The 23,624-nt window shown below is 40.9% G+C and overlaps 1 protein-coding gene across 5 annotated transcripts in view; it reads left to right on the forward strand.

The window, feature by feature from the left end:
• LOC138179446 (protein sister of odd and bowel) overlaps nucleotides 1-19,598 on the forward strand; it is a 258,803-nt gene extending 239,205 nt beyond the window's left edge. For 4 of the 5 annotated variants that reach the window (XM_069112247.1, XM_069112248.1, XM_069112249.1 and 1 more), the window contains one exon: nucleotides 14,462-19,598. In XM_069112247.1, the coding sequence (XP_068968348.1) occupies nucleotides 14,629-16,710 (2,082 nt within the window). In that variant the 5' untranslated portion in view covers nucleotides 14,462-14,628 and the 3' untranslated portion in view covers nucleotides 16,711-19,598. Of the gene's footprint in view, nucleotides 1-384; nucleotides 458-14,461 lie in introns of those variants that run through there. The other variant, XM_069112250.1, reaches the window with a different exon arrangement.
• Nucleotides 19,599-23,624: the final 4,026 nt, after the last annotated feature.

Below are 23,624 nucleotides of genomic sequence, written 5' to 3' on the forward strand. Positions count from 1 at the left end.
CTTTAGTATTCGCCGAGTATCGTCGTCCTTCAAACTCAAACGTTCACTCTCGTAAAGCAACTTTCCACGATCACGCTCGGCTCGTGTATTAATTTCTGTGCAAACTCGACGAGAGAAGACGCGCAATCCCCTCCGTGAACCTACTGCGATTACTCTTAACCGCGACACGTGACACGCGATCGGAACGACATCGCGAAACGAGTTAGAATCATCGGCCAGATTCACCGAGCTTCGACGTTACATCGAGATCGGATGATATCGCGCCCTGCGAGAACGACCAACAGGAACAAGTAATCGTCTTTCACTTTTATTACTCGTTAGAGTTTAATAAGAAAGTCTAAGCTGTTTCTCATGAATTGTGATAAAACACAATACAGGGTGACTCAGGCTTAGAACCGAGAGCCGTCCGAAGCAAACGAGTCTAATAAAAGAATCCGAAGCGGACGAAAATGTAACGGTAAGTAGCCTTAGCCATCGGCAAGAAAGCAACAAGAACTGTGCAACAAACTTCGAGGTAGTCGTGGTCTCTCGTGGAAACCGGGGAAAGAGAAGCGTAGCAACAGAGAAGGGACAAAAAATCGGTTCCTTGGGGCTGCTTGCAATTAGAAGACCCAACGAGAGAGCCGGCGGCGACAGACAACCGACGCGTGTAAAAGGATTTTTGCGAGCGAGCCGCGTTTCTAAACGACCGTTAGAAAGATCATGGAAAGAATGCGCGGCTCGCGGAACGCTCTATATCCTTTAAAGCGTTTTGTCGCGATCGGCGCGTTTGTCACGGCTATGCTTTGCCGAGCGAGAGAAATTATCTGCTCTCTAGCGATGCAACAATTATCAGGTCATGCCGGCCACGCTGTTTTTCAAATCGATGCCTCCGTTCAAACAGGGTGTTGAACTAGTCTTTTTTATCCGTCTACAGTTACGTTATATTCGCTTGTTTGTGTAAAAAAGGATGGTTTAATTATCGCGTTTGGTTATGCTACGAAGAAAGCAATTGTTTACCGCGGAGAATAATTAAACGTAATTTCTTTCTAACAATAAACGTTTCATCGCGGTGTAGATCGCGAAGAAAAATATTTCTTATCTTCGCGTTACACTAATATTTGGACGCTTGTTTGCGTTCCGTGATCTAGCAATTTGCTAAGAACAGGTGGAACTGCGAGATGAATTTATTTCGTATAATTATTTTGTATAATTAGCGGCAGGAGAAATTAACACGAACATTTTTGTACGATACACGGTGATCGTGAGCGAAAGAGAAGCGTTTAAAGCGCAATAGCGAGGTTTCGTAGCGCGATATTCAGAATACCATGAAGCCAGCTGTTCATCACCTGGCTCGTTGCAAGGATATTAAGCGTATCTCTTAATTTGCGAAGAAACACGAGGCACCTTGAAAGTCTTCTTCAAGAACGCATTATTCGTCGGCGTTATAACTCACGGCGGAACGCGTTGAAAGGAAAGTTTTAACGACTGCATCAGCTGCATGTGGAAACACCGAGGAAACAGCCTCGTGTACTTCTGATGGCTAGATACTATGATACACGTCGTTGGAAAGAATTGCCAAGTCTCGTATCGAACTCGACACCTTGTTTCATTTTTTATATCTGCGGTGACTCTCCTACGTTTGCTATCGGAGAAATTCACTGGATTTACTTCAAAGACAATTTTCATAAACGGTCATTCGCTTCTGTGACTTAACGTTTCCGATTAATTGACTCAATTTTTCACTGACAATCAGTGGTTTACCGTATACCAAACTTTCCAAACGTCTTCACAGATAACAGTTCTATATATCTGAGCTAGAGATTTTTATATTAAGTTGTCCGAAAAGTGTCTTTCTTTTATTGACACGTCTTTCACAACGACGCATGTTTATACAAACATGAAACCTAATCTGTCGATCCTTGTGATCTTTACTTTGATAGAACAGAATGGATTAGTAATTCGACAAAATAATGTAAAACGAAAAATATTGTGCATCCATTATTTCCTTATAAAACGAAAGAAACTTTTCGGACGACATAACACATTTACGTGAGATTTAGAGATGCAAAAATGGACAGGATGCGCGCTATATACGAGATCCTAAAAAATATTCAAAGCGAACCACTCGTTATAATCTTTAACAGGCGAAACGAATCTCTGCCTATTCCATTCCTATTTCTTTTGCCGCGTCCATAAAAATGCAAATTTCCGGTCTAATCGCGAACACACGAATCTGCATAAACACGCGCGGTCTGATAACCAGTACGTGAACTACAAGCTAGCAAATAAACTCTCATCATGATGATCCATATACGAGTTAGAAACAAATCGACGGTTTCCATGGTTCGTTAAAAACACTTTGACTGCCACGCCGAAATCACACGTTTCGCTCAGCACGCCACGGGAGTATTTTTATTATTCAAAGCACATAATGGCAAAATAATAATAAATTGACGACGTAAGACGACATTCTTCCACAATGCACCGTTTATCTCATTGGTGGTCACGGGTGACCACCGTGGCGCCTTGGTAACAGTCGATAGCGACATATTGTAACGAGGCTTCGTTTATTTCAACAAACCATTCGCGTTCGTCATTTCTTTGTAAGCAAAACGTGCGGAATATATTGTTGTAACGTGTAGAAGATATTAGTAAACGGTATTTGCTCGTTCTATACATAATAGCAAGGTATGTTCACACTTGTAACTTCAATTATACGATTATAAAGCAGCATTTACGATTATGTTCTAAGCTGTGTTTATAATAATATTCGTAGATTACCCCTCAAAGATATGAACGCAAACACAGTGCACCGTTAGATGCAAGATTTGTTCTCATTTTTTTTTATCGATGTTCTAATAAAAATGTTTAATCGTTCAATGGGGCACTTTTTATTTCAAAGCATCTTCTGTTTATCGGTTATATTGAAAATTCCCTAACTGTCAATTTTCATTGAATTTTTACAATTGTAAGAAGTTCAAGCGCTCCGGTCTCCAATGACCACCATGGCGTCACAGGAGAAACCGTGGCCGGTCGTATATGACCAACGTGGCATTCAAAGTGTTAAAAAGTCGAACGTACATGGTTTCTTCTAGCATCAGATGAACACCATCTTCGAAATACTGCAGGAACGTACTCGATAAACCGTAAGAGATGTAAGCGATGGTCATCGAACTCGAGTATCGCGTTCTCCAGCGGCGAATCCTCGATCGAATCGCGCGTATCTGCGAGCGGCGTAATAATTGAAAGATTCAATTCAATCAATAATGCTATTCATCGCGCGGTTATAATGGATTGGAAAGGTACGAAGGTTAAGAAAGTGGGTTCCGCATGAACTATCAGCAATAAACCATATTCAGCGAACGTACCTTCTGTGCTTCTTTCGCGGCACTGGATAAAATCAACTGACTGTTTCGCTGATCGTATCGTTGCCAGAAGGTGAGAAATAGATCTTGTGTAATAATACTTCAAGGCGAGAGATAATAGGACGGTCGTGGAACACAATTAGTGTGTCTAATCTTAGGCCTTATGCGAGAATCGTTTGAAAAAAAAAAATTGAAAAAAAGAAAAAATCGAGACACGATCGACTTCGAGGGAAACAATGATCGGATCGGGCTTCGACGATCGAGATGCAAGATCGAGATGAATGTTCGGGTATTTTGTAAAAGGCTCGCTCGGATATGTTCGTTCTCGCGTCGGAATTGCGTCTCGTTGTAATAAGATTAATGTCGCGTGGTTTACAGGAATAATCCAAGATATCGGGATTATCGAAGGCATTAGAGAATGAAAAGGATCGCTGATTATTCCAATTGAAGAGATATGAGTCATATTCGGCGATTCCTTTAGAGCAGAGGATGTTGCTAGCCCGATATCGTGGGACGAAGTAGGTTTTTCTTTCGTATTATTCTAATCAAAGATTATAGAGAAAAAATGTCGGCCATATTTTTGCTTCTTTATGGAGGAAATAGTTGTAGATTTAATATGTAGATTAATATTACCTTTCTTTTAAATTTCCAACCATTCATCAGCTATTTTTAAAAGACTGTCACCGGCGGAATAATAAATAGGATACGAGAGATCGTTGCTTTCTCATACGAAAATTAGGATGGTGAACGGTTTTAAACCTAACACTATAAACGTCGTTTCCCATGTTCCTAACGGTTGTGTCGCCAATTCTCGACTAAAGAACAACCGGTCAGGTCAAACCGATCGGTCGATATCGCGTACCTCGAATGAATTAGCGCTCAAGGTGGAGGAGGTTTGATAGATCGAGTGTTAGAATAATCTAGCACTGTATTTGCACATGTTGTATAAAAGTAAAGTGTGATGTTACGAACACGGTGGTAGTAAGATCTTGTTGAGAGTGGAGTATTTCATCCGCACGGTACGATGAACTGTCTTAGTATGTTGCTGATTCTCTTCCCCAACCGTTGGCTCTCGTCCGTCCGTCCTGCCTTCCCAACCGGGGTTTTTCCTGACCTTTGAGTCTGTAGAGGATTGGTTAAGGATCGATGATACAGAATACCAAGAGCGAGAGATTACTGTTGCAACCCGTCAAATATATTTGGAATAAACTAAATAAATATAAGTACAAATACCGTCGAAAGTTCAATGTATTCGCAACGATAGCGTATGATCGCTCGTAGATAACTCGATAACTATAACCCGGATAATAACTCGGACAATCTAATTCGTAGATACTCGGTATATACTGTAGATACTGTCGCTCGCGTCCGGGGGAGAGTCGGAAAATTTGAATTCGTCTTCGTTCGATGGTTGCATGTAGCGGCGACATTGTTTTGCCCGGAGTTTATTTATCATTACGTTTCATGCATCAAGGCTGTGTCAATGTCCCGAGGCAAAACAACAGCACGATTTGAATTGTCCTCTAACTCATGTGCCGCTACAAGTCCTTAGGTTTACAGCTCGGGGAGGACAGGTAATTCCGTGCCATAAACGGACGGCCACTCAAAACAGGTTGTCTCTATTTTGGAATATAATATCTATTTAATGATCTCATCAAGTATAAATTCGTTTAGTAAAGTTACGCTATTTTCTGTACTGTTTTCACCTCTTAGAATTTCTTTTGTCCATTAGTGCGTATTTAATGCAGCGTGTTCATCATGGCCGGTCATGATACTTTTCCCTTTTATTTATTTTACTTTCATACCATCTACTTAAACGACGAAATATTGAGCATTAAGGAATCCAAAGATCTTGGATAAGGTAATGATTTCGTAAATAAGTACGCTTTTAATAACTTCTCTTCAGGTGTCAATTATATAGTGGTTCTTGATTAAACTGGCTCGACTTGTTCCCGAATAAGCTTGTTAATCTCTTTTTGTAATATTACACGTGTGAATAAAATAGCTTATCGAAACGACTTGTTTTCGTGGATCCTCAAGTACAGTTCCAATTTATCGTCGATCGAAAGCCTTTTCCAATTTTTGTAACGGCAGAATATTCGCAATTATGTGAACAACGTTTCCAGAGAGGATAAACCTATTGGAAGGAGACTATCGATTTCCATAGTAGATAGAGAAGGTATATTGGAAATTTGTTTCAATATCAATGAACAAGTTCGTTTGTACAAAAAGTGGCCTCGCGGAGTATCACGAGAGATTTCCTTGACTTATACTATAGGTCAACCAGGTACGTTATTATTCTTTGTCTAAAGTGGATTGCTAGCTCAAGGCCATTTCACCGTCTGTGAACATGACACGAGTGACTCTTTCTTTTATAAACTGGTTACACACTCCAATTGTACCTGGATATCGTGCTTTTTCTTTCGAACGTACACACCGAGACAAAATTTTCAAACTAGGTCGACAAATTACATTAAAACAATAACGAACGTAACGTAAGATAACAAGGTAACCTAATAACGTTCCAGTGTGTACAATATATGCACGTAATAGCGTTATTATATTATTAATTTATATCCGGAGAAATTTAATTGGATATCTGGATATTAAACGAATTGCGTTGCATTAAATAATTTGATATCAGTTTGAACGCAATTACCTTGTTACAAAGTATACTTGTATAAGACCATATCGATGATGAAGGCGCCGATATACCGATAGCAGAAATTTTTAATACATCTCAGAATTGCTACACGAAAATGAAAAATGTTCGATGGAAGATTAAAATCGGGCCGAAAAATTATACCGCGATGTTAAAATTGCGAAAACAAGTTTACGGTTTGCCATATATTTTCCACGCTTTTATTTTAATTTAATACGGTATCGCGAAATTTGATCTGTCTCGCGTGTTATAGATATCGTTTCTGACAACCGTGATGAATTACCGACACCTCACGGAATATGTTAATATAAGTAAATTACCTTGCATCGTATAATAAATTATGTTATGCGTTTCGTGCGATTCCTTGTTTATTTCAGCGAGATGGCCAGCCCACACTCTCATTATCCCATCTTACGTTTTTACAAATATTCGCCTCTCGGTTAGCATTTCTCAAAATCACTTCCACGAATACACAGCCCTTGAACAGGTGGAGAAAAATTCGCGGCAACTCGAGCACCGACCGGACACATTAACGTACGCAGAAATCATCATCTTAAAACTCACTCGTACAGCTTGGTCTTACGATCGCGTCGTAAATCGTGTGGCCAACCAACACCTAACGCGGACGTGGCGCACCAAAAATCCCATAAACAAGCGCTTAATCCTCTGGCAGAAGTCGCAATAATTTGGAAAACGAGTCCTACAACCGTCATTTGTCGTAAACGTATCCGGATCGATCGCGAAATTGAGATCACGTCGCCCTGGAACGCCGAAACCTGCTAATTTCAACGGTGTGATCCGGTTGTGATCGTTGTGGCTGGCGTGGTTTCCGTGATGTTTTCGACGGAAATGAAATCGACGGTGGCCGGATACTTGGCCCGTTGAATTATCTCTTCACGTAGCAGCCAGCCCCTGTCGAAAACGTACTCGGATAATTGGCGAGCTCGCGAGCTCGATATCCGGCTGGATACACGAAATCCTCGGCCAGTCTGACCCCATTACTCGCCCGTCATCCTCGTCCGCTCCTCCTTTTTTCGACACTTTACGCGTGCCTCGACAGGTCGACTCAATTTTCGACCGGCCGTTTCTTTCGGGCCCGTTTCACCTCGATCTCGTTTCGACGGATGACGTGCCGCGAGATCGTGCGAAGATATTTTTGCCCGTACGTTTCCAACCGATTATCTTTCCATGCGTTTCTTCTCGCAGACGATGCTGATGATACACGTTCGAACACGTTGCGAGATTGTTTAACGTAGTACGAAGCGCCTATACCACTGTTGCCATTACATTTCGTTGGCATGTTACGATTATACAGGGTGATTGGTAACTGGTGGTACAAGCGGAAGGGGGTGATTCTACGCGAAAAAAGAAGTCGAAAATATAGAATAATAATTTTTCGTTTGAGGCTTTGTTTTCGAGAAAATCGACTTTGAATTTCCGCTGGGTACGCGTGCACTTTATCGCGTCTCGTTATAACGGATCTCACTGTAGATCGTTGTCTCGATTGACGTTATTTTCCAAAATTTTTAAATTTTCAAATTTTTAAATTTTTAAATTTTTAAATTTTCAAATTTTTAAATTTTCAAATTTTTAAATTTTTAAATTTTCAAATTTTTAAATTTTCAAATTTTCAAATTTTCAAATTTTCAAATTTTTAAATTTACAAATTTTTAAATTTTTAAATTTTTAAATTTTTAAATTTTTAAATTTTCAAATTTTTAAATTTTCAAATTTTTAAATTTTTAAATTTTTAAATTTTCAAATTTTCAAATTTTCAAATTTTTAAATTTTTAAATTTTTAAATTTTTAAATTTTCAAATTTTCAAATTTTCAAATTTTTAAATTTTTAAATTTTCAAATTTTTAAATTTTCAAATTTTCAAATTTTTAAATTTTTAAATTTTTAAATTTTCAAATTTTCAAATTTTTAAATTTTCAAATTTTTAATCACCCCCTTTCCGCTTGTACCACCAGTTACCAACCACCCTGTATATTTTCACGCAAAAATTAAATAGTAAATGGGATAAACAAGAGTAACGTGCAAGGAAACGTACCGCGAAGATTCACAGAAGTTTAACAATTTTGAAATGAAGTTACTCGCGAACAAGTCTGTGGCACGGTGCTAAACGAATTAGCAGGTTGATGAAAACGATTTGACGATTTTGATACAAGTAGCGAGAAAGCAGATGTATAACGACGCGCGTGAGGAAAGTTCGTGAACATCCAGATGATCTCATAGGAGCGTAAAAATTTCTCAACTCGAGAGGTCGCCGGCCAACCGACGATACCGTTAACCAGCTTGAATAGGAAAAGCAGATCCGCTAAAGTTGTTCGAGAGTGAAGCGATTTAAGGTTAAGCTGACTCATGATCGGATTGCAATTACGATCCGCGAAAACCGTTCCATCGATCGATTAGAAAATTCCACGATATTTTTACTGTCTGTATATATAACTTCGCTGAAATTGACAGAACCTCGATAAGTTTTTCGATAAGTTCGAACAAACGCGTTCGCGTACGCGATAGTTTCGATTCGAATATCTGGCGATTCTACGTATTCGTAAAAAGGAAAGAACTTATTTCTGTAGTTGGTATCACGAAAATCGCACAAGGGTGGTTAAATTGCAGGGGCTCGAGGCGAACAAAAATGTAATACCAGCGATCTTTCACGAACGAGCGTTGCTTATTGCGGCAACAGGCAAACGGAAGATTGGCCTGCCGGTAACTCGGTAACTCAGCTAAATGTCAAGGATAGTTTGAATTATTCTTTTGCTTTTTGCGTCGCAGCGCTGCGAACGAGCAAACTTTTCTACGCTATGAACCCTACTACGATCGACGAATGATATTCATTGATATTTTCCACGTGAAACAATCGCGCGATTGCCTCGTTGCAAGTTGAATAGCCAACGTTTTATAAGCTGTTCTTGTCATACTACTAGCGTGTAAACGTCGATCACTGAGCCTACTTTGATAAATTGAGTTTAGACATTTTCTAATTGCAGCATCCAGCAACCTTTCTGTTCGCTATATTTCTGTAATTTACCGCGTCCTTTGTATACGCAGTTCTGCGCTTTCCAGAAGTATGCACGCGCCTACCTACAAGTACTCGTCGAAGACACGAAATTTATTCAAACGTCCGTACGAAAAGATATAAAGTACGGAGGAATGCAGATAAACGCAAAGTCACGGGACGCTCGCAACGGACACAACGTGGAAGACTGGTTTTTCCAGGCGTCGTTTTGCGCAATGCGATCTAGTTCCGTGGGCGACGATAGGAAAGCGGAGGTGGAACGACCCTAAAGTTTCAGCAACGATCATTCGGTACGATCGGCCCGAGGCGAGCCGGGCATGATCGAATCGTGAATCTCTCGGCGTGGTCTCGCAACGATTTCACGATGCAAAAAATCTCGGACGGAGAAACGGACGACGAAATCGAATAACGAGAAGCCATAAGCATCGCCGGTTCCGCGAATTCGCGGTCTTTTTGTACACGCAGCGACACCTGTTTTCGCTTTTCTTGCCGATCGATCGAAAACGCCGCTTCCTGTTTCTCGGTTTGCCGTACTTTGCTTTTTCTTCTTTCGAGTTTTGCGAGCAAATTGTTGAAATGGAATAAGTAATTAGACGATAGTTAACAAAGTAGAAATAGCTGGCGATTTGATCGGTTTACCGAACCTTCCTTTTTTCTCTATAAATATTTTTATCTCTATAAATATACAGGGTGGTTGGTAACTGGTGGTACAAGCGGAAAGGGGGTGATTCTACGCGAAAAAAGAAGCCGAAGATATAGAATAAAAATTTAAAAATTTAAAAATTTAAAAATTTGAAAATTTGAAAATTTAAAAATTTAAAAATTTAAAAATTTGAAAATTTAAAAATTTAAAAATTTGAAAATTTGAAAATTTAAAAATTTGAAAATTTAAAAATTCGAAAATTTAAAAATTTAAAAATTTAAAAATTTAAAAAAATAACGTCAATCGAGACAACGATCTACAGTGAGATCCGTTATAACGAGACGCGATAAAGTGCGCGCGTACCGAGCGAAAATTCAAAGTCGATTTTCTCGAAAACAAAGCCCCAAACGAAAAACTTTTATTCTATATTTTCGACTTCTTTTTTCGCGTAGAATCACCCCCTTTCCGTTTGTACCACCAGTTACCAACCACCCTGTTATATCTCTTTTATTTAAAGATTCCCTTTATTTTTGTATCTTATTCGATGGTCGGACTTTTGTCTTTCGTATCACAACACGATGATAAATCTATCTAATACGCGAGTTACTAATATGCGCACATAGACAGGTAAATTAGCCGCTACAATTTAAAACTTTCTTTTGTCCGCTACCGTACACCTAATCGCTCCGATCTGTTCACATTTACGACCATTACAGATACTTCCTGTCGTAATCTTGATTCATTCCACGAAACTATTCCGTATCTCATGAGGAATGTATCGCACCATAAATATCTTTACTAAATGCCATCGTCTGATGTATACAAATTATCGGTACACTAATCTAACGGCGTGCGATTCTTTTTTCTCCAATTCCACGCACGAATACAATAAGATCAGCGTAACGGGTTAACGTCGTTGTATCTTCTTTTCTTCTTCTTTTTCTTTTTCGTTCTTCCTTTTTCGTTTTCGGTTATTACTGCGTTTTCAATCACCGTGGTTGCTTCATCCGTGTAGCGGTGGAATTTTAATTACGTTGTAGTAAAGCAAGATTGATGCCACCGCGTACTAGATGAAATACAAAACACGTTGAGTAATAAATGCACGGTGATAATAAGCGCATGAAAGACAGTGAGAGTTTGATCGTGCAATATGACGATCATTACGCTGACATTCCTCTGGCTCGAATTAATGAAGCGGAGACACTTGACGATTATATACTGTTGCCTGTGATAGATCACCGGCAATACGACCATAGTACGCATTGTGCTGAACTTGTGATACATTCGATGTGTAATTGTAAATACGATTTCGATTACGATAGCCTACGAGATGTTTGCAACGAAAGGAAACACGAATCTATGTCACAACCCAAATTGTCGAATTACGCTTCTTACCGATGTTTCACACGACAAGTACACTTTCATCGACTTTTTCATTCTATTTTCATTTTACGATTAAATAGAAGAATTTTGATACGACGTAAAATACGAAGAAAATATTCCATTGGAAAAAGGTGAAAATGTCAGGTCCAGTGACACGAGTTTGTTAAAAATAGCTGACAAATCAAACAGGTTTTATTGGAAACCAGAGATGTAATTATTAAGACTTATGTATTAGGTTGTCCGAAAAGTTTCTTTCGTTTTATGAGAAAATAATAGACAACGTTTTTTTTGTTACATTATTTTGTCGAATTACGTGCGATCTATTTTATTCTATTGAGATAAACACCGCGATGTTTCACAAACTTGGTTTCCCGTTTGTACGAAGGTGCATTGTTGTAAAAAACACGTTTGCGAAAGAAAGACACTTTTCGGACAACCTAATAAGAAGCTCGATATTTTGTAAACATCGCGACGACGAATATTTCGAATATCTCGAAGGGGATGAAAATACATTTCCAAGAATAATCATTTTCCATAGACAAAAATAAAGCTGAGTGATGGACAAGGATGTGTTTATTCACTGGTATTTCACTAGACGCGCTTTTTATCCTCGATGCAATCTCGCAAAATCGCTAATAATAAAGTTCCGTATATAGGAAGTCGAGAAATGCCTCGAAGAACCTTGTAACATACGTCTGATTAGAATTTTCTATCGATTACCAGACTCGTACGTACATCAGGCAACGAATAATCGTAAAATACTTCCTTGGAAATATGACATAATAACTTTATAACGCACATGACCATGTTTGTTACAGTTGCTTAAATCACCCGGTATATATCGTGAACTTTTCTAAGCGTCCAAACGCTTTTATCAGCCAACGTAATATCAAATTTATTGGATTGGCAACTAAGTGATTGCGGATTTTATCATTACCATCTAATGGCAAAATCCGCAATCACTTAGTTGCCAACTCGATAGTATTTCAACTCCTCGATTCGTCCCTTTCTACGTACATCGAAAATGGAACAAGTCCGTGTTTTCCTTCCCGAAAACTTTGCCTGCTGTTATTTATCTCTCGCCTAAGTTATCGTTACGCAAAGCAGAACGTTGTAGAGCATTAATCAAAATGATACATCGTGTTTCGTGCACGATATACTCGCGCGGAGCAAAAATGACATCACATCCCGAAAAAGAGCGTTGGCAATTTCGACAAGGCAGATCGTTCGTTAGATACTCGCGAGGATTAATGATAGCAGCGATTCGGCAAGTTCATTTTCTGTAGGACCGTACGTTGTACCGAAAATAACGGAGACCCTTGGACCGACGGAGAAAGTGTAATGCTCTTAGCGATATCCGGCTATCGATCTACTTCGGAATCGATCGATCGTTACCAACCCCCAATGTTCTGCTGCGGCGTAAGCATGTACTCACGTACGTGATCATAGATAAAGATCCACTTTCGCCATCTGCGGTAACGGGATAAAATTCGTCGTGGCGATAGCAGCAGTGACGACAGGATAAAAGCGAATCGATGAAACGAACAATTTCATTCGATCTGTTCCATTATCTTCTTTTCTTTCTTTCATTCTTTTTCTTCGTTCTTTTTTTTTTTACTATACGTTTTTTTTTATATATATAAATTATCTTCTTCAAGCACGTTTCAGAGCAGATCAAATGTCTAATTACGTTTTGCATAAGCAGACGTACAGATAAGCGATTCTGACCGTAGAAATTTGTATCTCCATCTCTCGTGTAAATTATATTTCTGTTTCGAAACTCGAAGACGTTTAAGAATTTGTAAAACCTTCGGAAGGTAACACGCGAATACTGAAAATCTTCGTAACGATATACAGGTTGATCTCCGATTTGCCTAAAAATAACGGGCTCTAGAGTCGATCGATAAAGATCGCTAAGATCCACTTGGATCTACAAAGCTGCCGCGCGATCGCTTCTCCGTGAACGCGGATGATGTATCGCGATTGCAGGCCTCGGTTTCGCAACGCGGATCGACCGTTCCGTCCTCGGACATCCGGGTGGCGAGCGGCCCTCGATCAATTGTTATACGCCGTGGCTGGCATTTAGCCGCGCGACTCGCGTCTGCACTGTTGCCGCATTAATTTGGTACGGTGCGTTGCTGTAGGATAGCTCGCGGAAAAGAAGTTGCGCAAGCCTATGCCGCTCATGCCTCGTACCACCGGCGCAGCGCCTATACAGGCTGATCCTAGCGATCGGGCCATGAATATCTAGTTCTATGAATACTCGTTCCGACTGCGGCTACGAACAATGAAAGAAATATCGCGTGTAATCGATGGTTTCTAACGTAAGATATTCACCGATATCATTTTCGTGGAAAATATCGAATTTAGAATCTCCAATATATAAAACGAGTCTCCGTTGAAGTTGCTGCACCAACTATTGCGTTGGCAATTAAGTGATTGCGGATTTTCTCAATACCACCTAATGACAAAATCCGCGATCACTTAGTTGCCAAACCGATACTCGTTTGACGTATAAAAATCCGTGATACGATAATAACGATCGATCTCATGCTCCTTTAAGAAGAGGCGAATAAACTATCACGCGATTAGAGGAAAATAAAACGGTTGTAGACCCGGTTATTAGAATCTCGCTATACACACAATATTCATGCGCAACGTCCCCGGTCTTTACGTTCTCCCTTCTCTGTTTCACAGTGTATGCCTGTCTATCTTCTAGTTTCTCCATCCTTATTCCGTCTCTGTCTAAGGCACGGTTTCTCCTTCGTTCAGAGATTCAAGGGAGTCGATCTGCGTCGATCGTGCTCTCTGTTTCTATCCCACTGTCTCCAAGAGTGTACGGTTGATCGTCGTGCCGGCTAGCTTCGCTACGGTGAATTTATACACGGCCACGGTGCGTTCCCACGCCTAGAACATGCGAAAGAACACTAGCTCTTCGGCCTAATGCCCGCGTTGGTGCCGATCCTATTTCACTGGCCCGTCGCCTAAGAAAACGCGGAAAATCTGGGACACGGCGTCGCGGTATGCGCCATTGTCCCGCGATTTTATGGGATTCGATCTCTGGGTGCACCGAATCGACAGCCCGATGAATTTTCTTTATGAAAAATTCCACTACTATTCGTCTAATTTGTATTTATTCGGTTAGATCAGTTGATAAATTGTATTTTAATATCTTGTTACATAAAAATGGCATATCTCTCCCTACGTGTCATATTTTCGTTCAAAAATTTTGGTGCTATCTTTAGATGAAAAATAGATTGATAAATGGTATTCGTATAAACGAAGCTCTATCGTATGAAAAAATAAATACCGAAGATACTAGAAATATTGGACAAAGTATTGCAACAGAGGGCAAATGGATTCCACCAACTGACCAAAATTTCAATTTTATTTTCCAGGTGATTCCCCGAACTCAAGGATGCGGTGGGCAAGGAGACACGCCAGCTACCATCACTGAAATCCACCTTCTACCACCTGAAACCTGCGACTGCCAGCCTAATAAGGCCACCTGGAATCCGATCCAAAAACAAAAATCACCACGAGGACGAAGTACCAAACCTACTCCATGGATCTAACGGAGGCATTCGCCCCAGGAGGGGGTGGGGAAGATCTGCCAAAGACCGATTTCTTCGACTTCGTCGTCTCTCCGCCACCGCATTGTGCCTCCACGGACGGCGTGTCCGACGAAGAAAGCTTCCTGCATCGTACCACCTGCAGAAGCATCGGCTACCTCCAGCAAGGTCACGAGGAACACGAAACTAATCGTGAATTACACAGCTCGCCGTTCATCAAAGAAACCAATAACAACACTCTGACAGCACTACCCCCAGTCTCGACGATTACTGGCTCCCTCAGCCACCATCACCACCATCACCACGTGAGGACGCATCATAGCGCCTGCAACGTTCAACAGAGCAACGAGCAAACACCGATGGATCAGTCGGATTGTGATTATTGGGGCACGGATGAGAGCAAAGAGCAGACCTGTAATATACTCTTGGAAGACCTGAACAAGTACTGCTGGTCGGCCCACGCTAATGCTCAGAGCCACGGGAATGATAACGTGAGCGTTCATCAAGGTTCTAACGAGCATCATCAAGGAGTAGGTCGAGGATGCTCAGCCAACGACAGACAAAATACGGACGGCGCGATTTACACGTTGACCGTGTTGAACAACGAAGCCAACTCTATGGATGCATTAGATTGTTGCAAGAGTCCAGCGCCCACGTCCAGTGATTCTTGGTCTCTGCGACCCAATCTAGACCTGGACGCTATACTGAGCATGGAACCTGCGTCTACCGAGCAGGAACACGATCAGACCGGTAGCGTGACCGAAGTGTCGCGGACAGTCAACGACAGGTTTCATCCAGATCGTTTCTCTGTTGCATCCTCCCAATATGCTACAGACGACAGCGGATTTGTCGAAAGTAAGGAATTATGCGGCCGAGGATCATCCAGTGGTGGCAATTGCACAGGAGGCGATAATAATAACGATTGGAAGCTTTCTGATCAGAATCTGCAGGAAGCTGCGGCCGCAGCTGCAGCTGCTGTCGCGGTTGGAGCAGGTGACTCGGCGGAGAGTCTTCTAAGAAGCGCTCTTCAAGGAAAATTGTACACAGGTCCGACTCAAGTAGTTTCATCTTCCTCGCCGTCTACTCAAGGATCCACTATATCCATGCCTGTGACGAGCAACGCTGGGTTGCAGATAGTGTCCGACCAACAACCGCAGCAACAGCAACAACAGCCTCAACAACAGCAGCCGCAGCAACAACAGCAAGATGAATCTATGCACACTTGTACCGATGAAGATCTGTTGCTGTCCCAGTTAGACCAAACGACCTATCGTCCCGGTGATTACGAGAAGCTGAAGAGCATAGCCAACGAAGTGGTAGAGTCGTACTGCAGTTTGGAGCCCGTTTGCAACGTGTCTGCGACGACAACGGTTATGTACACGCTAGATCCAACCAGTGGGAGTCTGGGAACGATAACTCTTCCCGCAGATTTGGGCCAAGTTAGCACGGTTACAGTAGTAACAGCAGCTCAGCAGGATGTTCTACAGCAACAAGCTACTCCTCGAACCGAAGTGGAGCAACAACAGTCCACCAACCAGCTTCAAATAACTCCATCCAGAGTGGTCACGACTAAAGCTCCCAAAAAGTACTGTCGACGTACCAACAGAAACAGCAGCAACTCGAACGCAGCCAGCAACGGCAGCAGTGGTTCAGAGACCGGTGGAAGCACCAGTGGAACGCAGCAAGGCGCTTCCGGCGGTTCTCCAGGCAGCGTCCAACGCAAGGAACGTTCGCTGCACTATTGCAGTATCTGTAGCAAAGGCTTCAAGGACAAATACAGCGTCAACGTTCACATCAGAACTCATACCGGCGAGAAGCCTTTCGCCTGTTCCTTATGTGGCAAGAGTTTCCGACAGAAGGCGCACTTGGCAAAGCACTATCAGACCCACGTGACGCAGAAGCCCAGTGTCCAGCAGCAAGCGACCGGCAGTAGCACCAGCAACAGCGGAAACAGTGGGAATCCCAGTCCATCCGGCGAAACGAGTAGCTCGACGACGAGCAGCGTGACAAACAGGAGTCAACCGCACCAAGTGTCTGTCGATCCAGCGGGGACCGCCTGTAATCCACCCAGTTAGTTGCATTGGGAGGACCAGACGGCCCACACCCGGTTCCCAGTGTCCAGTTGGACGCGTTCGATCGTTGCTACTCCATTCTCTATTCCCGGTGGCACGGTGCGGATTTTGCACGACGGTGATGGTCAACGAAGGATACACCGTGCGAGTCTTCCTCTATTTACTATTCACTTCTACGTATCTCTCTTTCTGTCTCTTTAATTCTTGCTCTTCCTTACCCTCGTTTCTCTGTCTCTCTGTTTCTTCATACTCTCCGATTACGATCTTCGTTCACTTGGAGAGACCGCGCGGGAATGATTTACGACCAGACAGGTCGCGGAACCCCCGGCACAGAGCGAACCATGACCAAGGATCGCGAGATCGGCCAACGTCCATGGACTAATTTTTAGACAGGCGTCTCGCGATCTCGTCTTAGAGAGAATTTCCTGCTGATTGGGAGAACGATCCTGGATATTTATTCGAGTTGCACGCGGCGGTGCTCATGAGTTACGCCAGAAAGAGCGAACTGGTAGCCGCTGGTAGCTGATCCTCGTAAAACGCATGGGCTTCAGCGAGCCACGCCGCGGAACGCTCCCTCGAACGCTTTCCTTTCTAGGCGTTTCCGATATCGCGTGTGGTCGTTGGAAGAGATATAGCGATATCGTAAATTTGCAAAGAAATAGAAGTTTATGGACTTCGAGAATCGAGTAATTTGAGACGTTTTGAGAGACTGTTCGAGGACACTTTGAGAGAGGATCTAGAGCTTCATTTAGAGTCGACTGATGTCAAGTCGTTGTCAGTAGCAACTTTTCCTTTGCTGCATATTTTCAAAGATTTGTTTTCTCAAAGAGACGATTACATCTACAGTGATCTATATAACTTGAAATGAAATCTCATAGCCGAGATTATGTATCGAAACTAAGCTTAACTTGTGTTATACGGATTTTTCTAATTAACACGTGTGAACGTTTGTTTATTTTCACGTTATGTTTCTTAAGCATTAACTTATTCCGAATTTATATTCTGCGAGCTAGGATGTCATCATATCGTTGGATCTAGTAACGATGATCGAAGAAGACTAGGATAATTTAAAACAATGGAGGTTCTTGTAATCGATGAATTTATATTCTGCAAGCTCAGGTTTTATAACACGTCGTTAAATTTAACAACGATGATAGAAATTGCCTTTGAGAAACACGCGTCGGTACCACCGTCTAACCGAATCTAACGTTTCATTTTACGACCTCGCTATATCTCTTGCAGGCACTGTACCCTTGTCTCACGCGTAACAACGTTTTCTTAATCGAATGCCGTCCTTAGAATCGCGAGCGAATCGCGTGTCGTGAATTTATCCGCTGGAGAATGAAGCTTCTGGCGACTTCCATAGCCGTTCCTATCGCCGATATAAATTTCTGCATGTATCATTCGATTTTTCTAACGAATACGATCTGTGAATAGCGCACGCGCCTGGAAACTCGCATTGGTGATGCTCGTTACGAAGCGTGTTACTCCGGTCGATAAGTTCACGATGATTAGGTTAAGCAGGCGAGCATAGATCGCCCTTTATTTTTTTATTCTCATAATTAATTATTCCTCGTTCGATATCGATTGATCCAGGTCGTTTAACGTGTCTTAAAAGAAACAATGGAATAAAATGACGGGAAATGTAAAAGTATAAAAAGCGAAGAGGAAAAGAGAGACGAATAAAGGTATGAAAACGCGAGAAACAGAGAACGTCGAAGGATTTAAGTAACGTGGTGGGGAGGGGGGAAGTCTACCAAACGATCTTGAGCGATCAATTGATTTCAAACGAGCTATAGTCGAATCGTCGATCGACGGTGGTTCAACGCGAAACGACTCGGTGAAATTGTTGTTCCTAAAACGACTTGTTTGCTGTTTCAAACGAGAGAGAGAGAGAAAAGAAAAAAAAGAAAACGACCACGTCGACGATGATTGTACACGATGATCGATATTTAAATTACCGCTACGAGATATTAACGTTGAAGATATTTTACAGAGAAGATTCTTTTTCTTCTTCTTTTTATTCTCCTCCTTCTTCTACTTTCTTTCTCACCTCTTTTTTTCCCTCATCTTTTGTTTTTCTTTTTTTTATATATATATATATATATGTATACACACAGAGACATATAGTAGACTATAGCGGATGTAACGTAGAAATCGGTAAGTATCAGAGTATCGAGAGAGAGATATATAAGAGTTTAGAAGTAATTAGTAGCACGAGCTGTGATTTAGATACATACTCAACGCGCGAGGCCACGCTCGTCCCTGGTTTAACCTGGCGATCGCGTGTCCCGCCGTCTGTTATTCGTAAGAGAGTGAAAGCGAAACGTTCGACGCACGATTTTGCGAAGAATTTAACCTTCGAAACACTCTTAAAAAGCCTGATCGGTTTACACGAGCCTCGTTCGGATCCCACGGAAATTCCCCTTTCAGCTCTGTAAAGCTTCAAAGCGTTTCTATCGGGAATTCTCAACTATAGAAAATGCGCCGCGCTCGTTTCATTCGTTCGATAGATGTTCGAACCTGAAGCTGCCTGTGACATTCCGCGTCATCAGAAATACATCCTTCCCCTTTTATAGTAAATTTCATTTTCCATTTCTTTTCTTTCGCGGTTATTTCTTTGACCTTGCGGCTAATCGACGAACACCTTTTTCTCACTCAGAAGTTTATTAATTCGTGGATCGATTCTGCCCACTTTGTTAATACGTTTCTCGTTTAAACGTAAAAATCGGACTCCGTACAAAATCAATTGGCCGGAGACTGTTTATTCGTATCGAGTTGTAAATAACGTTGAGAATGATCCTTTCCGAAGTTTTATCTCTTCGTGGTCGACGCGTTCGCGCACCCTTGAATTTCTCATAAATACAGACAAATTCTTAATATTCTGTGCAATCGACGATCAAAACCGTCGTCGAGATATGGCAGACGAAAGAGCAGAAGATTGAAGAGAGGAAACGAAACCAAAATAATTCACAAAGTAAAACGAATTACGAATTCGTTCCAACTTACGGTTAATAGTCTCGAGTGAGCAATTGATTTTGGACGAACAGTACTGCGATTCTTCCGTCGGTTCTTATCTCGATCCTCGTTACCACTGGCTCAGAGAAGATAACTCCGAAAGAAAAGACAGGAAGAACAGGCTCAGCTATCAAGCAGACTTTTCAGCTGGAAACTGCCTTTGACCTTTCAACGATCGTTTCCCACGACTACATTTCCCTGCCGAATCGTTAAGCGGCCAAGCAATTAACGACCATTTAATCGGCGCGGTTCCCTTGGTGTTCAAAGTCGCGTTGCTCATTGTCCTTTCGTGTTCACAGCCGTAAATCCTGTTCACTACCACGATGAGATACAAGCTCTTGTCTAATTTATATTACAAAGCCTCTTTATTTTATAATAATTCGTAGAGTAATTTTTATTTGGCTATTTATTGTAATGGTAATCAATCATTGGTTGTTATCTAGTTTTGGAGATTGAATAAAGTTTTAATACGAAACTATTACAATTTTCCAATTTCTTTCACTGTATCAATTTTCTCGATCAATATCAATATATAATATCAATATCAATATTATATCTCTATCAATATTTCTATATTCGTAAAGCACATTTCATCACCTGACGATGCATACAGCAACATAGGACGCGACGATTTTGTCGATGCTGCGCTGTAGCTTCTCGAATCTAAAGGAAACCGATCATTGGAATATCCATACCGATTTCTAGATGCAAAATATCTGCAAGAGCAGCGGAACGATCCAACGCTTGAGCCGCTACGTTTGTTATCACGTCGCCAATCTATCGCTACGATTTGCACAGTCGCAAAGCGGTTCAAGCCACCGAACAATTGACAACTTCTCTGCCGATTAATCTTAATCGATCGATAACTCATCGAAACGAATCGACATTTTGTTCGCAATTAAGTCGATACTTTCTCCTGCTCGATCCAAAGTACACGGTATTTTCTCACTCTTCTATCATTACATTGAAGGCTAACAGTATCTCGTGATACGCAACAAACTTGATCGTTTTGCGCAAAGCTGTCGAAGCATAGCTTCGACTCGATAATCCCATCTGGCTGTATGGTGTGCACGACACAGTTGGATGGATTCGTCAGTAAATAAGAATTCCTCGTAGCTGTTTCGATCAATAATAACGACTGACAGAAGCCTGAAGAACAAGCTCTTAAAATCTCCGCCCTTGTCATAATTGCAAGAACTCGTAGTTGCCGAGTGAAAAATTTCCATGCGAAAGCTGCCAACCACCAGAATGTGATATCCGTACGATTGGCTTCGAGTACGAATAATGTCTTTGAACTAAAGTAAGCAAGCAATAAAGCAGGATGACGTAAACTAGGCAAGAACTTACCGCTCATCCTGGTGTATATCGCCCTCCTTTTTCTCCATCCTGCTTTTCCTATGAATATTCTCGGCGTGCATCTTTTTCTCTGGTTCTTACGCCATTGTGACGAGACGACGCGACGCCAGAAACGAGGCTGTCTTCGTTCGTATCGCGTTTTATCTTCGCTCGTAAACTTCGATTTCCAATTAACGATGTGCCGTTCACGATCCAAGGACGAGACGGTGTGAATTTCTTCTTCGGCCGAGTTGGCGAACCGAGTTCACGGGATAGGAACATAGGTTCCGCCGTACGGACTATTCAATCCATTTGGAATTTTCACTGTAGAGAGAGAAAGAGAGATTTAATCGAGCTTTTCGATGTAAAGAAGTGGATGCGGTTGGTGGCGAATGGCAATGATCATTCGAGGGGAAAATGAAGTGGGAAATTGTTGGACATGCTTTAGTGGAGCAATTTCAACCCTTTCGTTATGGGAACGTTAAAAGGACAGCAACTGTTGCGAAATAGAATTATTACAAGACGCTGTGGTTGTTTGTTGGGATAATGGGAATGTATATCTTTTCTAAATTGCTTTTACGAAATTTATCTCGATAGCTTGAAGGCGCATTGCCAAATTACTTGCAAATTAGCGAGCGTAAAATCTCTCTGGTCTTTTAATATTAGGATATATCCTTTTAAATTGCAAAAATAGACCGGTTCAGCGATTAGTACAAATCAGCTGTAGGCAAGTTTATAAATTACGAACTCTGCCTGCCAACGTTCGCCAACTGAATCGTGTTAGAAACGTTTGATGTTTGAGCGAAATTGCGTCACATTTTCCTGACCGTTTGGTAACGTTTTCTTTCGCGAACGTCGATGAAATTTTTACGGGCCGATTCGTCGAAACATCGACTCCCTAGAAACCGTATAGAAATCGTATCTGATCGAACAACGATATCATCGTTGCGCACGAAACACGGAATCGCAATCCTTTAGGGCATGAATTTCGGTATTAACGGAGAAAAGAAACTCGTTAACCTGAACGTGAAGTTGATATTATCATTGTGTATTAGGAAGGTAAGGAAAATATACGACAGGTTATAGAAGTAAAATGGTTTGTACAGGACATTTGTTGCAGCGCATGAAGATAAAAGGTTTATTACCTATTAATGAAATCACCAACCTAGGCTATAAATCTAAATTACCTATTAAAAAACATGGCAATAATATATTTTACCATTTACTACGCGCACTACCACATACACTCGCTATTTAGATATCATTAGTCGTCTTAACGTTACAACCGTCTTTCTGACGTTAGCACCGCTTTTAATCTGATTTAATAGACATACTAATCGCAGTGGAAAATTTTCCATTGTCCGACAAATTTTATCATCCTATCAGCTGTATAATAGTTTGCAGTCTTTTCACAGTACACTGACGCAGTAGCAAAAAGTGCAATTACACTTTTTTTTTTCTTTTTTTTTTTTAACGGAACCCTACAATTTTTCTTTCGTAAATTCAATTTATTAAATCGATTCCCCGTATCATCCTGCGTACAAAAGATAATAATAGGCTTCTGATGTAGAAATGAACTTTCAAAGAAGCAAAGGTCAGCTGACTAACGGATACCGTACAACGTATTTAGAGAAACGACTATTGCGTTGGCGTTTACGATAAATAACGATGTCGTGAGAAGGAGATATCCAACAACGTTGCTGTAGAATTTTATAAAAGCACGACTTTTTTATTTTATCATTCGTTTGGACAGGTGGTTATACGAAGCTTCGTACGATTTCACCAACGATCTATCTTTATAATTTACTAAATTACCGAGCAACCTAATTTTCTAAATATCCAGTGCATTGACAATTAAAGGATTCTCCTGTTTGTATAATCAATTCGTATTGTACAAAAATGTATGATCGCAATAATCGATATTTTGTGAGAGACGTATATATACATTCTTGGTTTCAAGATTATCGTAAAGTACACACGAACCGCTTACGAAATTTAATTACTTGCGAGTAATTATAAACGCTTAGAAAATTAGTACTTCTCCTTGCCATTCTCGTTTTACAATTATTCAATTTTCGTTTCCTTTTTCGCAACCAGCTTAATAACCACTTTCATAATGTTTCACGAGACCGACCATAAAAGATTTACATTTATTCTATATAATTTGAATGAATATTTCACGAAACTTTCTATTAATTACAGCAACAATAGCCTACTCATAAATCGATATTAGAATTACAAATCTACGAGTTCTCATTGCCTAAGGTAAATAGAATAATAAATTTAAAAAAGCTGAAAATATATTCACGATCATTCGTATGACGGTAATTCTTTTTTCAATTTCTTTAAACTATACTAAACTATACTAAATCGAGAAAAAATCTTCACCTTCCGAATAAATAAAATATCGATATAGAAAAAGCTAGATTTCCTTCTAAGATTACTGGCACGACTAAAATATTAACGCGATATTTCTAACAAATTTCTATTATTTTTCAAAATATTTTATCCTACGCAAGCTGAACAAGCGTTCGCGAAGACCTGCGAGGTTGCGAAACCTAGTT

Source organism: Bombus flavifrons, chromosome 4, assembly GCF_040668555.2.
Source record: "Bombus flavifrons isolate JBK064 chromosome 4, iyBomFlav1_principal, whole genome shotgun sequence".
In the NCBI taxonomy this organism is placed as follows: Eukaryota; Metazoa; Arthropoda; class Insecta; order Hymenoptera; family Apidae; genus Bombus; species Bombus flavifrons.